Source organism: Myxine glutinosa, chromosome 5 (genome assembly GCF_964187855.1).
Source record: "Myxine glutinosa chromosome 5, kmMyxGlut1.1, whole genome shotgun sequence".
NCBI classification, from domain to species: Eukaryota; Metazoa; Chordata; class Myxini; order Myxiniformes; family Myxinidae; genus Myxine; species Myxine glutinosa.
The window spans coordinates 96,592,610-96,607,478 of NC_136265.1; the positions used below are offsets into that span (position 1 = coordinate 96,592,610).

At 45.3% G+C, this 14,869-nt stretch overlaps 1 protein-coding gene across 1 annotated transcript in view; it reads left to right on the top strand.

Moving 5' to 3' along the window:
• LOC137412152 (uncharacterized) overlaps positions 1-14,023 on the top strand; it is a 29,650-nt gene extending 15,627 nt beyond the window's left edge. Inside the window, exons 4-5 of the mRNA XM_068097427.2 lie at positions 6,012-6,122; positions 9,043-14,023. Of these exons, the coding sequence (XP_067953528.2) occupies positions 6,012-6,122; positions 9,043-10,751 (1,820 nt within the window). The 3' untranslated portion in view covers positions 10,752-14,023. The remainder of the gene's footprint in view (positions 1-6,011; positions 6,123-9,042) is intronic.
• The last annotated feature ends 846 nt before the right edge of the window (positions 14,024-14,869 follow it).

Below are 14,869 nucleotides of genomic sequence, written 5' to 3' on the forward strand. Positions count from 1 at the left end.
CGATGTGAGATGAATGGTCGGGGTGAAGGACACATGCGGGTGAACAAACTGCACAGAAGTCGAATGAAACACAAGAAGAGGAAGCTGAAAGTGGGGATGAAACAGAAAAGTAACAAATCAACCAACAATTAACTGCCCTTAAATTCAACAGTTGTCCTGCCCACAAAATCATTACTAAACCAACAAAAGCTTGTGATGCAACATAATAGACAAGGCAAATGGGAAAAAACAGCAATAGCTAATCACACACAGGCCAATAAATCATCGCATGTTATGGGCAGACGGAAAACTCCTCCTATCCATCAGCCACTGGCACAGAAGGAGAATCAGAGAAGCTATGGAGATGCATCTACATCACACGGTCCCCCAAGAAAACGGGCTACCCATTAGCGATATCTGGCTCTCCCTCATAAACAAGCTGACACAATCATAACTATCAATACACCGGGGACAATGGACCATGATGAGCAAGACCCCACTGGCCAATCAGCAACACACAATGACCAGCCAATCAGCACCCGACAATAACCAGCCAATGGGGGGGTGTTGAGTTCTTATAAATTCTGCATCCATTTGTTCCAAGTACTTCCGCAAGTACTTCCGCATTCCGCAACGCCTGCAACAAGCGTGCGGCTGCTCTAAGGAGAGCCAGAAAACACCACCTGTCCAATCTCAAGAATGAACTTTAAAACCTGGTGGCACCTTGTCAAGTTTGCTTCTGGTGTGTGCTCCCCTTCCATCCCTTCCCTCACTTCAAACGGCATCACAGCTGACTCGTGAGAAGGCCAAAATACCTCCATTGTGTTTGCTTCAGAATATTAGGTCCCTAACCACTCTCTCTCGCGTACCCATCTGATCCAGGATTCTGTCTTTTTGCACCTGAGAAGATGGAAAAGTTTCTGGCAAACTTTGACTCTGCAATGGAGATAAAGATACGGGTCTATCACTTCGCCATCCACGACAGGTCGGTGGTCTCTGTCTTCTCACACCTCCATTCTGGTTTTGCACCCTCTTCCCTCTCCGTGCTTTCCCTCTCCCTCCCTCCTCCCCTCTCCCTCCAGGTATCTACAGGATACATGCAATCCACCAACAACCCCCTCCTTGTGAAAATGCTAAATCCAGGACCACTGCTAATCTCTACGTATTCGTCCTTCTTTTTCCCACTCATGGAACCACCTTCCACACTCTCTTCAATCTCATTCTTGCCTCCAAGTTTTCATGACAGCTCTTCACCACCATCACCCAACCAAAACAATGATCTTTTCTACACCCCTGTTAGACCAAAAAAAAAATTGTTTATGTATCCATCTTGTCCACCTGGTGTTGGCTTAGCGGTTAGGGTGCCAGCTTGGGATCCTAGGATCCTGGGTTTGAATCCTGGTCGATCGCTGAATTAACGCCAGGGGGGTTGACTCAGCCTGTCATCCTTCCGAGGTCGGCAAATTGAGTACCAGCTTGCTGGGATGAATGATCACGGTGTGTACCCCGGTTTAGAATAGGTACACTGTATCCCTGCGCATCGTAAGAGCGTGACCAATGGTTGGTGTCAGGAAGGGCATCCGGCCATAAAAACATTGCCTCAAACAGGGAACCATGATTGTCATGGAGCCCGCAAGGCTAACCCCCGCTCTTGCGGGGAAAATGGCCTTAAAACGATCATTCATTCATTCATTCATTTGTTCCAAGTACTTCCTCCTGTCGATTGGCAGAGCATGTTGCCTGAAACGTTGAGGCCTACTTTTCTTTTTCTTTTGCTTCAGAGTTATTTCTAAATTACTAACGATATTGTTGTGGTTCTCTCGCCGCCCTTCTTCCCCTTACCAAGGGGGAATTAATCCCCTTGTCTTCACTGGGCTTGGCGGAACCGAGACCTGAAACGTCCTTTCCGGGCGAGCGCAAAATATGGTTCCGGGACCAAATTCTCGCTCGTACCTAAGTACTCGCACTGCCACGGAAACGAGGTAGCAAGCCTCGCACAAACCACGTGAGGTTGGAGAACCTCGAGCGGATTGCGTACACGAGATCAGCGCAGTCTTAATTAATGGACCCCAATTTGAGCGGTTTTATTCGTGCCACGCTTGGTCAATGATGAAGCCACAGAAGCGATCGAATCAGGAAAAGGAAGAACAAAGGGTTTAATTATTCCCACACGTATGTACAAGGTTCAAGGACGCAGGGACACAGAGGAAGCTTAGACAGTCTTAACTTATGCCTGGACAACGGGCCCGTCTCACACTCACACAGGGAATTGCAGATGTCGATGTTCCCCAACGCGCCAATGTGGTCGTCCAGGATCAGCCCCGTCCGGCTCTCCGTGGTCCACGTGCGTCCCGCGAAGATTGTGATAGGCAAATACAGGTGCTTGGAGCGCATCTCTCGAACGAAGGAGATATCGGGCGGAACGGCAAAGGGCGGACTTTTACGGCAAAGGGCGGTCTTTTACGGCGAAGGGTGGTTACTCAGCCGTTTTCATGCCAAATGCAGGAAGGCTCATCAAGCTCATCAAGTACCATGATTTCTGGCTGTAAGTTCAACAACGAGTCCTCCCGTGCAAATCCTGTGTTTCTCTGCGAGTCCTTTCAGTCCTTTCGAGGGCTTTGTGCATCGGGTTATATAAATACGCTGCGCGCCTTGTGGAACCCTCTTACCACGCCCTATGACGCGACACCACCGCCACCACCTTGAGCTCTGATTGGTGGCTCGTGCTTACCGTCATCGCTTCTGCCGCTCCACCCTCGACTCCGCCCCGACCTTCCTAGGCCTGCCTCGTGTTAACTCGCCTAATGATCACCCAACGTTTAGCAAAATGGATCGAGCCTATGGATGGAGAATGATCGGTAGAAGTAGGGCCTATTCTCCTGGCTTTACCCAACGCAGATCTAACATAGGAAATGGACAATTCTCACACATACGAAGACATAACTATACTACAAATGAGGCTACATGTTGCTTGTGTGACTATCTTTGGGGGGCAACTTTTAACATTTATTGAACTCACTGTGCAAACCTCAAAACCGCAACAATATAAATACCTTTTTTTAGAGCCAACACGTGATGTAAACCAGAAACCTTTTACTTTATAAATATTCCACCATGGAAACCTTGAAACAGCACTTTCATACATGTGCTCGACTAGCCATGGGGAATTTTTTTTCAAAATGTCAATGTTATTGGTCACTTGGTCAAACAGCCATGTTGGATTTAAGCTAAAATCTTTAAAAACATCTTTCAAACCGCTGAATCATTGGATCCGAAACATTAAGTATATCATCGAATACCCATGAGATACAAGGGTGATAACTCGAACTTCGTTGGCCACATGGTTTGGTACTCATATTGGATTTATTGTTACATAAGAAAAGATGAAATAGTCTGGATGTCAATGAAACATAGGCTGCTGGGAGCCGTTGGTGAGATATGTGGATGGACAAAAGGACCACCGAGGCACTTGGAAACATGGTGGTGGGATGATGAAGTTGGAAAGAAGATTGACGAGAAGAGGAAGAAGTTCAAGGAGTGGCAGAAGGCGAAGGGTACGGGAGCAGAAACAGCAGAGCATGAAAGTTATAAGGCAGCCAAGAAGGCTGCAAAGAAAGAGGTAGCAAAGGCGCAGGAGGCATGGAGGAAAATGTTCGGAGAACGCTTGGATTTGGAAGAGGGTCAGAGAGCGGTATTCAGGATTGCAAAGCAGATAGCGAAAGAGAGGTGTGATGTGATGGGGGGTGAGTTGCTTGAAGGATGAAGTGGGACAAATCGTTGTGGACCCAGATGGAATTAAAGGAAGGAAGAATGAATGAATGATCGTTTTAAGGCCATTTTCCCCGCTAGAGCGGGGGTTAGCCTTGCGGGCCCCATGACAATCATGGTTCTCTGTTTGAGGGAATGTTTTTATGGCTGGATGCCCTTCCTGATGCCAACCCTTGGTCACCTCTTACGATGCACAGGGATACGGTGTACCTATTATAAATCGGGGTACTCACCATGATCTTTCATCCCAGCAAGCTGGTACTCAATTTGCCGACCTCGGAAGGATGCCAGGCTGAGTCGACCCCACTGGCGTTAATTCAGCGATCGACCAGGATTCGAACCCAGGATCCGAGGATCCCAAGCCGGCACCTTAACCGCTAAGCCAACACCAGGCTTACAAAATTAAAGGAAGGTGGAAGAGATATATGGAAATACTGTTGAATGCAGAGAATGAATGGGATGGCAACACAGAGAGTAACCCAGTTTTTGGACCGGCAGAGAAGATAAAGGAGAAGGAAGTTGAAGAAGCGATAAAAGCAATGAAGAGTAGAAAAGCAGGAGGACCGACGGGAGTTGTGGGAGATATGTTGAAGGCAGCAGGAAGTTGGGGTGTGAAGAGAATGACAGAGATCTGCAATCTGGTGGTGAAAGAAAGCCGCATTCCAGTGGATTGGGAACTGAATACCCTCGTCCCTCTATACAAGGGGAAAGGTGACCCTCTGGGCTGTGGCTCGTATCGAGCAAAAAAGTTATTGGAGCATGGAATGAAGGTATTGGAAAGGGTGTTGGAGAGGAGGATAAGGAAGAAAGTGAAGATTGACGAAATACAGTTTGGATTTATGCCAGGAAGAGGAACGACAGACGCGCTTTTTATTGTGAGGCAGTTGCAGGAGAAGTACATGGAGAAGAGGAAGAAGTTGTTTCTTGGGTTTGTTGATCTGGAGAAAGCATTCAATAGGGTTCCACGCAAAGTATTGACATGGGCATTGAGGAAGTTAGGAGTGGAGGAATGGTTGACCAGAGTAGTGATGGCAATGTACAAATGAGCGCGCACAGCTATAAGGCTGAAGGACGGGAACAGTGGTGAGTTTGAGGTGAAGGTGAGAGTGCATCAGGGGTCGGTACTAAGTCCACTACTATTTGTAGCTGTGATGGAGGTGCTGGCTCGGAACGTAAAGGAGGGTTTACCGTGGGAGTTGTTGCATGCAGATGATCTGGTGTTGATTGCAGAAATTATGGATGGACTGAAGGAGAAGATGAACAAGTGGAAGGAATGTATGGAGACATTAGGTCTGAAGGTGAATATCGGAAAAACGAAGGTGATGGCAAGTGGTAAAGCATGTGGTGAGGTGGAAAGAACTTGGAAGTGGCCATGTGCTGTGTGCAGGAAGGGTGTCAGAGTGAACTCCATTCAATGTACATTGTGTGCTGAGTGGGTTCATCAAAAATGTAGTGGCCTGAGAGGGTCATTAACCAGTGTGGCAGCTACATTCAAATGTGAGGCGTGCACAGAGGGAGCTGCAGATGGAGGAAATGTTGAGTTGGATCTCGGAGACGGCGTGAAGCTGGAAGGTGTGAAAACATTTTGTTACCTTGGAGACATGCTGAATGGAGAAGGTGGATCAGACTCGGCAACGGTTGCTGGAGTGAGATGTGCATGGAAGAAGTATCGGGAACTGAGTGACGTGCTGACGAGGAGGGGAGTTTCGTTGAAGCTGAAGGGAAAGGTGTATGCTGCATGTGTGAGAAGTGTTATGATTCATGGGAGCGAGACATGGGTAATGAATGTTGAGCAGCAACGAAGGCTGGAAAGGGTGGAAATGCAAATGGTTCGGTGGATGTTTGGAGTTTCGTTGAGAGAGAGGAAGACAAATGATGAATTGCGAAAGATGATGGGAATAGAGCCTGTGATGGATGCTGTGAAGAGAAACAGTTTGAGATGGTTTGGTCATGTGTTGAGGAAAGATGAAAGTGACTGGTTGAGAAGAGTGATGGAAATGAATGTAGAAGGAAATAGAGGACGGGGAAGACCGAGAAAGACTTGGCTAAAGATGGTGGAAGAAGAAATGCGGGCAAGGGGGTTAACAAGGGGAGATGCAGAAAATAGGGCAAAATGGAGAAGATTGTCATGGGGACCGCAAGTCTAACCCCCGCTCTTGCAGGGAAAATGGCCTTAAAATGCCTGTTGTTGTTGTTGTTCTTACATAAGGAAAGAGTATTGTTACATAAGATTGCCTGCATTTCATAAAAGTTACTTTTCCCAGATTTATTTGTGAAAGTGGAAGTGAAAACTGAGGATGACAATGATGTTCACCTGGATCGACCCAAACCCAATGATGCCGAAGCGTCTTTCCTCAAGAACCATCCCCATGAAGGTTTCTGTCAATGTCTATACATTTTCATTTGATCATTTTGATGATGAACTTTGGTGTTAAGGAAATAAAACCCCCCCCCCCATGTTTTGATTTCATTGCTTAACGAAATCACCAATATGACAGATCAATTTCTCAAACATCCATTATCCCATTCATCATTAGGTAAAATATTTTAACCAACAGCAATATACCTGAAATTGATGCAGGTTGTTACTCGTCCAGTCGAATTAAAACAGTAAAACTTACCAATTGGAAAAAGCTGGACTTGCTCTTCGGTAAAGCCGACATTTCGGCGAGTTGAAGTGAAGTGAAGTTGAAGTGAAGTCGAAACTTGAGAATCACCACATAACTTCCACTGCTGGGAGCGTGAGTTGGTCTGTATCCCAATCCAGACATAGAGTGACAGTTTTTTAAAAGGCATTGAAGCGATGTTATAGCCTTCTCCGACATGTGAGACAGATGAAATCGCAAACCCGCCCTTTTTTGTTGAGACATGTTGATTCAACTATTTCCCAAATGGATTATTTTACACCCCCAGCAAACCACTTTTTTCTCTGCCCACGATGATTGGGTGGGGAGGGGAGGCAGAGATTACCTTAGGACAGACAGAACTGTATAGAGTAGCATGGTCCATGTGCGAGTACGTAGCCAATCTTGATGTCATAAGCAGGGACATCTAGATTTGAATGTGCAAGTAAGGATTGTCTCTGAATGTGCACCATACGGAGGGTGGTGCTTTGTTATAGATAGCGAGGGATGAAGTGAAGCAAACATGTGTAAAACCTATAACCATCGACAGGGGGTGCCGGGAGACAGTGACGAAAGGGGGTGGAGCTATGATTGTCTCCTGAAGAGGGTGAAGCTCAACGCCTCGAGGGGCAGCGAGTTGTCAAGGGAGGAGCTGAGAAAAGGTACGAGGATTGCACTTAATCTGAGGTGAAGGGGGAAAAGCCTGATCAGGCGGTTCGGTGTGCAGGAAGATCGCGATTGTGAGGAGATTCGGCAGTGAACCAGAGGGAGTCTGAGAAGATTGGAGTGCGCTAAGTTGTGAGGGAACTGATAGATATCTGAGGAGAATTGGGAGTGAGGAGAGTGGTTTTCTGCCTTCAGGAGTGTGCTAAGGGGGAGGAGAGCTTAAAGGAGGTTGTCCTGCCTGCTGGCCTTGGCTCTGGTGCTGTTCTCTTCTGCCTGTTGCCTGTTTGTAGTCCTGCCGTCTCCTCATCATCCGGCACATCACCTCTTCATCGCCTGCTCGTCCTCTCACCTGTTTGTCTAAGCTACCTGGTTTTGTCCTTTTCCGCATCTGCGTCTGTTATTGTGTCTGGAGTGAGGCCCCTTAGATTGCTCCAGCTCCAGGAAGAGACCATCCATGAAACGAGAAAGTTTTTTAGAGGAAGAAAAGTTAGGCTCTGTGGGTTGTGAAGCAACCCCCGTGGTTTGCAGTTCAGTGCTCATGGGCACGCAGTTGGACCATGCGTATTCAGACAAAGCTGTCAATCATCGACATTGATGAGTGATCTACTCTTGGTGCAAGAACCTTTTATATATTGAGCAATCCCAGTCCAGGAAGCCGTTCTCCAGTCATTGTGGATCAAAGATGATTCTTGATCAGTCTGACCTTGCTGAGTGATTGATCGTTCAGTTGTAGCTCAAGCTGAAGAAGTTGGTCGTGTCCCTATGTCTTGCAAGATTGATGTAAGCACACTATAATGTGTTCTTGATTATGAATGTCATGATGCCATGTGTATTTGTTGTTTCAACACCATCGGTATCACTCCCTTGTTGGTCAAGTGTTCAAAACACTTAACTCCGAGGGCCTTTGCTAACTCCGAGGGCCTTTCCCTCACTCACCGCAGGCAGGTTGGTGGTCTTTCTGTCTTCTACAGACTCCTCTCCGGCCTTGCTCCCCCAGCTCTCTCTGTGCTCTGTCCGCCAAATATTCCTACAGGTCGCACAAGATCTGCCAGCAACCCTCTTATGGTTAAACTGCCAAAATCTCGGCTGTCTGCTCACCTTCACTCTTTCATTCCCCTTTTCTCCTGCCTCTGGAACAAACTCCCCCACTCCCTTCAATCCCAATCCTCCCTCCAGGTCTTTAAAACAGCTGTTCACCACCATCTCTTATCTTCCCCCATCCAAAACCTTGATCTTTTCTACCCCCGCTAATTCACCCCAGATACACTTATTTGAAATTCCAACTTCTTTCCTGGAAGTCCTTGCAGTGTCTATATGTTTTTTACCTCTCCCACCTCTCCCCCCACCCCCACCCCCGCCTTCCCATGCCTCCTCCCCCCAAACCCTCTCCCTCCCACAGATCTCCCAATGTCCCTGCTCTCAAATATAGTTATTGTGTACTTCCCCTTTTCTCCCCATCTTTTCTACCGCTCCTCTTATTTTGTGTTTTATGTGTCAGTTTGACTTTTTGTGTGATTAATGTTAGCTCATTCACGAGCCTCGATCTTGTATACAAAAAAAAAAAAAAAAAATTCAATTCAGCCAGAAGTTGGTTCACTTTTCCTCCAACAAAGGGCAAGATCCGAAACAGCTTCCCTTTCATTCATGGTGGATCAATTACCATTTATGGTATTTTATTTCTTACGATAACGGACTCGCGGAACATCCGCACAATGTACAATGTAACTTCAAGTCCTCACCTCTCCCCCTCCCCCATCACAAACTTGAAGTCATCAACCTCTGCTGCCCAACCCCAAGTCCTCGCACTCCCCTTCCAATCGTAAGGCGTCAATCCTTCCCTCAGTCGAAGTCTTCAATCTCCTGCATAACCTCCGTTGTAAAAGCCCTGCTTGAAAGAATGTCACATATACATGTTTGCCTTGGTTATGTTGTCAGAAAGTTATAATGAGTAATGAACAAAATCAGATTTTGTTTTTTTACAGGTCATGTGATGTTGTATTTACAGGAAGTGAATCCACTGAAACTACAATGGAGACTGCACCTACTTTTATTAACAGCACAGACACACGACCACAGGACCCGCCAAATGAAACAAACAAGAGGACTTTTGACAAACAAGACAAACAGAATAATGAAATCTTTGCAGAGAATAATATTCACAAGACTCACGAAGGAAAGAAAGTTGAACATCCAAACGAATGCGAAACTTGTGGAAAATCATTCATTTGGCCACACCAATTAAAAACACACATGGAAATTCACAACAGTGAACACCCATACAAATGCACACAGTGTGAAAAATCGTTCAATCGGTCATACAGCCTTAAAATACACATGAGAGTTCACAGTGGAGAACGCCCGTACAAATGTTCATTTTGTGGAAAATGTTGTAGTCAGTCATCCAACCTTAAAAAGCACATGAGAATCCACAATGAAGAACGTTCATGCAAATGCACAAGTTGTGGAAAATTTTGTACTCGGTCATCCAACCTTATAACGCACATGAGAAATCATAATTGTGAACGTCGATACAAATGCACAATTTGTGGAAACTCTTTCAATTATGCATCCAACCTCAAAAAACACATGCGAATTCATAATGGTGAACGCCCATACATATGCACAGTTTGTGGAAAATCTTTCAATCAGCCATCTCACCTAAAATCACACTTGCGAATTCACAATGGTGAACGTCCATACAAATGCACAAATTGCGGAAAATCTTTCATTCAGTCATCTACCTTCAAAATACACCTGAAAATTCACAATGGCGAGCGCCCTTACAAATGTTCAATTTGTGGAAAATATTTTAGTGGGTCGTCAAAACTCAGACAACACATGACGATTCATAGTGGAGAGCGCCCATACAAATGCACAGGTTGTGGAAAATCCTTCAATCACTCATCCAGCTTTAAAATACACCTGAGAATTCACAATGGCGAGCGCCCTTACAAATGCCCAAGTTGTGGAAAATCTTTTAATCGGCAATCTCACCTAAAATCACACGTGAGAATTCACAATGGTGAACGCCCGTACAAATGCTCAATTTGTGGAAAATCTTGTAGTCAGTCATCCACCCTTAAAATACACATGAGAATTCACAATGGTGAACGCCCGTACAAATGCTCAATTTGTGGAAAATCTTGTAATCAGTCATCTAACCTAAAAACGCACATGAGAATTCACAATGGAGAACGACCATACAAATGCACAGTTTGTGGAAAATCTTGTATTCAATCAACCACCCTTAAAAGACACATGAGAATTCACAATGGAGAACATTCCTACAAATGTAGAGTTTGTGGAAAATCTTTCAATCAGGCATCTCACCTGAAATCACACATGAGAATACACAATGGTGATCACCCATACCCATACAAATGCACAAGATGTGAAAAATCCTTTATTCGGCCATCGACCTTCAAAACGCACATGATGATTCACAATGGTGAACGCCCATACAATTGCACAAATTGTGGAAAATCTTTTAATCGGCCATCTACCCTTAAAACCCACATGAGAATTCACAATGGTGAGCGCCCGTATAAATGCTCAATTTGTGGAAAATCTTGTAGTCAGTCATCCAACCTTAAAACACACATGGCAATTCACAATGGGGAACGTCCGTACAAATGCACAGTTTGTGGAAAGTCGTTCATTCACTCTTGCAACCTCAAAAGACATTTGAGAATACACAATGGAGAATGCCCATAGAAATGTACATTGTGTGAATAGTTTTTTTTTATTCGGCCCTCTCACTTGAAAACATCGAATAATTTACAATGGAGAGAAATAATATTGCAAACAAGCAGAATGCCCATGTAAATGCAACATTTGGGGAAAATCCTTCATTATAGCCTGCAATATGAAAACACACATGAGAAGTCACACTGGAGAATGTTCACACCGATGCACAAGTTGCGGAAAATATTTCATTCAATAATCCTGCCTTCAAACAGGCATAAGAAGTAATAATGGGACAATCATACATACAATTGCATAATTTGTGGAAAATCCTTTATGCAATCAGCACAACTTGAAACACAGGAAAATTCACAATGGTGAATGCCCATACAAATGTACATTTTGTGAAAACATTTTAGTTTTTCAGGCAATCTTAAAATGTACATGAGAACTCATTATGGATTTTGATCTCACTGAGCAGAGAGCCAGCATGAAGGTTGTGCAGCCCTGTCGGCATTTACTTTACCAGCGGAAGGGCCCGTCTACAACAGGCATTAAAAACACGCAAGTACTGGTCTTCTCAATCAGATCATATGACCGTGTTCTGTGATAGTTGCATTGTTTAATTTGTTCGGAATTCGCACAACTATCGGAACAACCCGTTGACATCACCAAACTCTTCGTATCTACCTTTGAGATTCTTTGCCAGTGCTTCACTGCAGCCATTTTCAGTTGTTGGTTTTTTAGGGTTTTATGACTTTAGTCTATTCTTCAGCAAGTGAAATGCATGCTCCATTGGATTTAGATCAGGAGATTGACTTTGTCAATCTCAAACCTTCCACTTTTCCCCTGATGAACTTCTTGGTTGCATCGGCAGTGTGTTTTGGGTCATTGTCTCGCTGCATGGTGAAGCACGGCCAATGAGTTTGGAGGCATTTTCTTGTGCATAGGCAGACAAAATGTTTGGATCATATGCAGTTCCTGCCTTTCTCCATATTTTTGTCTTTCCATCACTTTGGTAAAGGTTTATCTTGGTCTCATCTATCCATACATCTGTTATTATTTTTTTTTTTTGGTATACAGAATCGAGGCTCATGTAAGAGCTGACATATTGAACATGAAAACATGCACAGACACATAAAACATAGAATGAAGGGAGCGGGAGACAAGAGAGGAGAGAGGGAAGCACACAAGCACAGCAACAGAAGAGAACAGGGACGTCGGTAGATATGTGGAAGGGGTACACGGTATAAAGCAAATTAACACTTCTTCTGAATTTCAGGAAAGAAGTTGGGGATTTAAAGAGGTGGATTTTGGGTGTTTTAATGGGGGTATAAAAGATCAAGGTTTTGGATGGGGGAAGATAAGAGATGGTGGTGAACAGCTGTTGTAAAGACCTGGAGGAAGGAGAGGGATTGAAGAGAGTGTGGGAGTTTGTTCCAGAGGTGGGAGAAAAGAGGAATGAAGGAGTGATGGTGAGCAGAGACTCTTGATTTTGGCAGTTTCACCAGAAGAGAGTTGCTGGCAGATCTTGTGCGTCCCATTACGGAATATTTGGGGGACAGAGCACAGACAGAACAGGGAGAGCAAGGCCGCAGAGGAGTCGGTAGAAGACAGAAAGACCACCGACCTGCCTGCTGTGTGAGAGAGAAAGGCCCTCAGAATCAGCTTTATCGCGGGAGATTCCAATGATTCTAAATGCTTTGGTTTCAACAGCGTGAAGCCGAGCTAGGTGTGAGGCAGGAGCACCAGCCCAGAGGGGAGAGCAGTATTCCATTGAACTGTGGATGAAAGCTTTGTATGTGGTGAGGAGCTCAGAAGTGCCCAGAAAGGACTTCACACGACGGAGGATGCCCAGTCGGCGACTGGCTTTGGAGGCCAGCTTGGAGATGTGGTTTTCCCAGGAAAGATCATGACATATAGTGAGACCCAAAAGCTTGAGTGACGGAACTTCTTCAAGAGGATTGTTCAGAAAGTAGATGAGAGGGTTGTCCAGACGATCTTTCCAGAGAGACAAAGTGAGAGTGTGAGATTTGTCAGGATTGAAAGACGTGTTCCACTTGTTTGACCAGTTTGTGATATTGTCCAGGTCTGCTGAGAGTGAAGAGGCTGCAGACTGCCGATCTGAGGGTTGGGATATGGACCCTGTGTATTGCAGAGAGTGGAGAGGGAGACCGGCAGAGGGTGGAGAGGGAGACCGGCAGAGATTGGAGAGGGAGCCCGGCAGAGAGTTGAGAGGGGGACCGGCAGAGAGTGGAGTCATCAGCAAAGAGATAGAGAGGATTTTCCAGAGTCAGATAGATCATTATTGAAGACCAGAAAAAGCCCAGGGCCCATAACACTACCTTGAGGAACTCTAGCCTGAACAGGAAGGCGAGAAGAGAGAATTCCATTCAGGGCCACATGTTTACTGCGACCAGATAGGAAGTCCGCATGCCATGCGTGGAGGTTTCCATGGATACCATACGAGGAGAGTTTGGTGAGCCGCGCGGGGTGCCAGACCGTATCGAAGGCACGTGATATGTCAAGGGAGACAGGTCTGATTTCCTGTTTTGTGTTGAGGATCTCCATCCATTGTTGAGAGACAGCAGAAGCAGCATGTCCAGAGTAGAATGACCTGGTCTGAATCCAAATTGATGATCAGAGATCAAGCCATTGGAAAAAAATGAATATGAATGATCGTTTTAAGGCCATTTTCCCCGCTAGAGTGGGGGTTAGCCTTGCGGGCCCCATGACAATCATGGTTCCCTGTTTGAGGCAATGTTTTTATGGCCGGATGCCCTTCCTGACGCCTGGAGAAGAGGAAGGATTTGATGTCAGAAGCGATGATCGATTCCATGACCTTGCTGATTATTGGGATTTGAGGCTGATTCGTCTGTAGTTGCAAGGATCTGTTTTTACACCTTTTTTGTGGAAAGCGATCTCTCTGGCCCATCTCTGCACTTCTTGGCAAATTCTAATCTGGCCTTTCTATTTTTGCTGCCAATGAGAAGTTTGCATCTTGCGGTGTAGCCTTTGTAATTCTGCTGTCAAAGTCTTCTGCAAATGATCGATTGTGATACTTTCACCCCTGTCCTCTAAAGGTTGTTGGTGATGTTACTGACAGTTGTTTCAAGGTTTTTCTTCACAACTCTGATAATTTTTCTGTCATCAACTGCAGTTGTTTTCCTTGGCTGACCTGCCTGATATCTATTGGCGAAGTACATTTGTGGTTTATTTCTTTTTCAAGATATTCCAAATTGTTGTATTTGATGTGCCCAGTTTTTGTGTTATGATTATAATTGAATGATTCTGTTCTTTCAGCAAGTTGCTTGCTTTTCTTTCATCGACAGTTCTCTGGTTTTCATGTTGGTTTATGCCTACTGACTCCCAAGACAAAAGCAAAGGCTAAAACCAAGAGGAGACATTCACAGCTCTTTTATGTACGAACAATCAATTAAACAAGAAACACCTGAGAAACAAGAAACACCTGTCAGTCATTTGTTGTCCCCCGTCGCACCGCGGAGCGAAAGGGGGACTCTGGTTTTCCCCTACGTCCGTGTGTCCGTCCGTCCGTGCGTGCGTGCATAAGCGAAGGACTGCATTCGAATTTGGTGTGTGGGTGCAACCCACGTCAAAATCCAAGATGGCCGCCGCCATGTATGTCTGATGCCATGCATGTCTGAACCTTGTGAGTGGAATATCTTGAAAAATAAGCGAAGTACCAACTTCTAATCTGGTGTGTGGGTGTATCTAGGCACATGGAAGAACGCTATTGAAAATTGGGTCGCCACGTAAAGATCCAAGATGGCCACCACCATATATATATATGTCTGAACCTTGTGAGCGAAATATCTTGAAAAATAAGCGAAGTACCAACTTCTAATTTGGTGGGTGGGTGTATCTAGGCATAAGGAAGAAACTTATTGAAAATTGGGTCGCCACGTCAAAATCTAAGATGGCCGCCGCCATGTATGTCTGAACCTTGTGAGCTGAATATCTTGAAAAATTAGCGACATACCAACTTCTAATCTGGTTTGTGGTTGTATCGAGGCACAAGGATTAAGGCCATTTTCCCCGCTAGAGCGGGGGTTAGCCTTGCGGGCCCCATGACAATCATGGTTCCCTGTTTGAGGCAATGTTTTTATGGCCGGATGCCCTTCCTGACG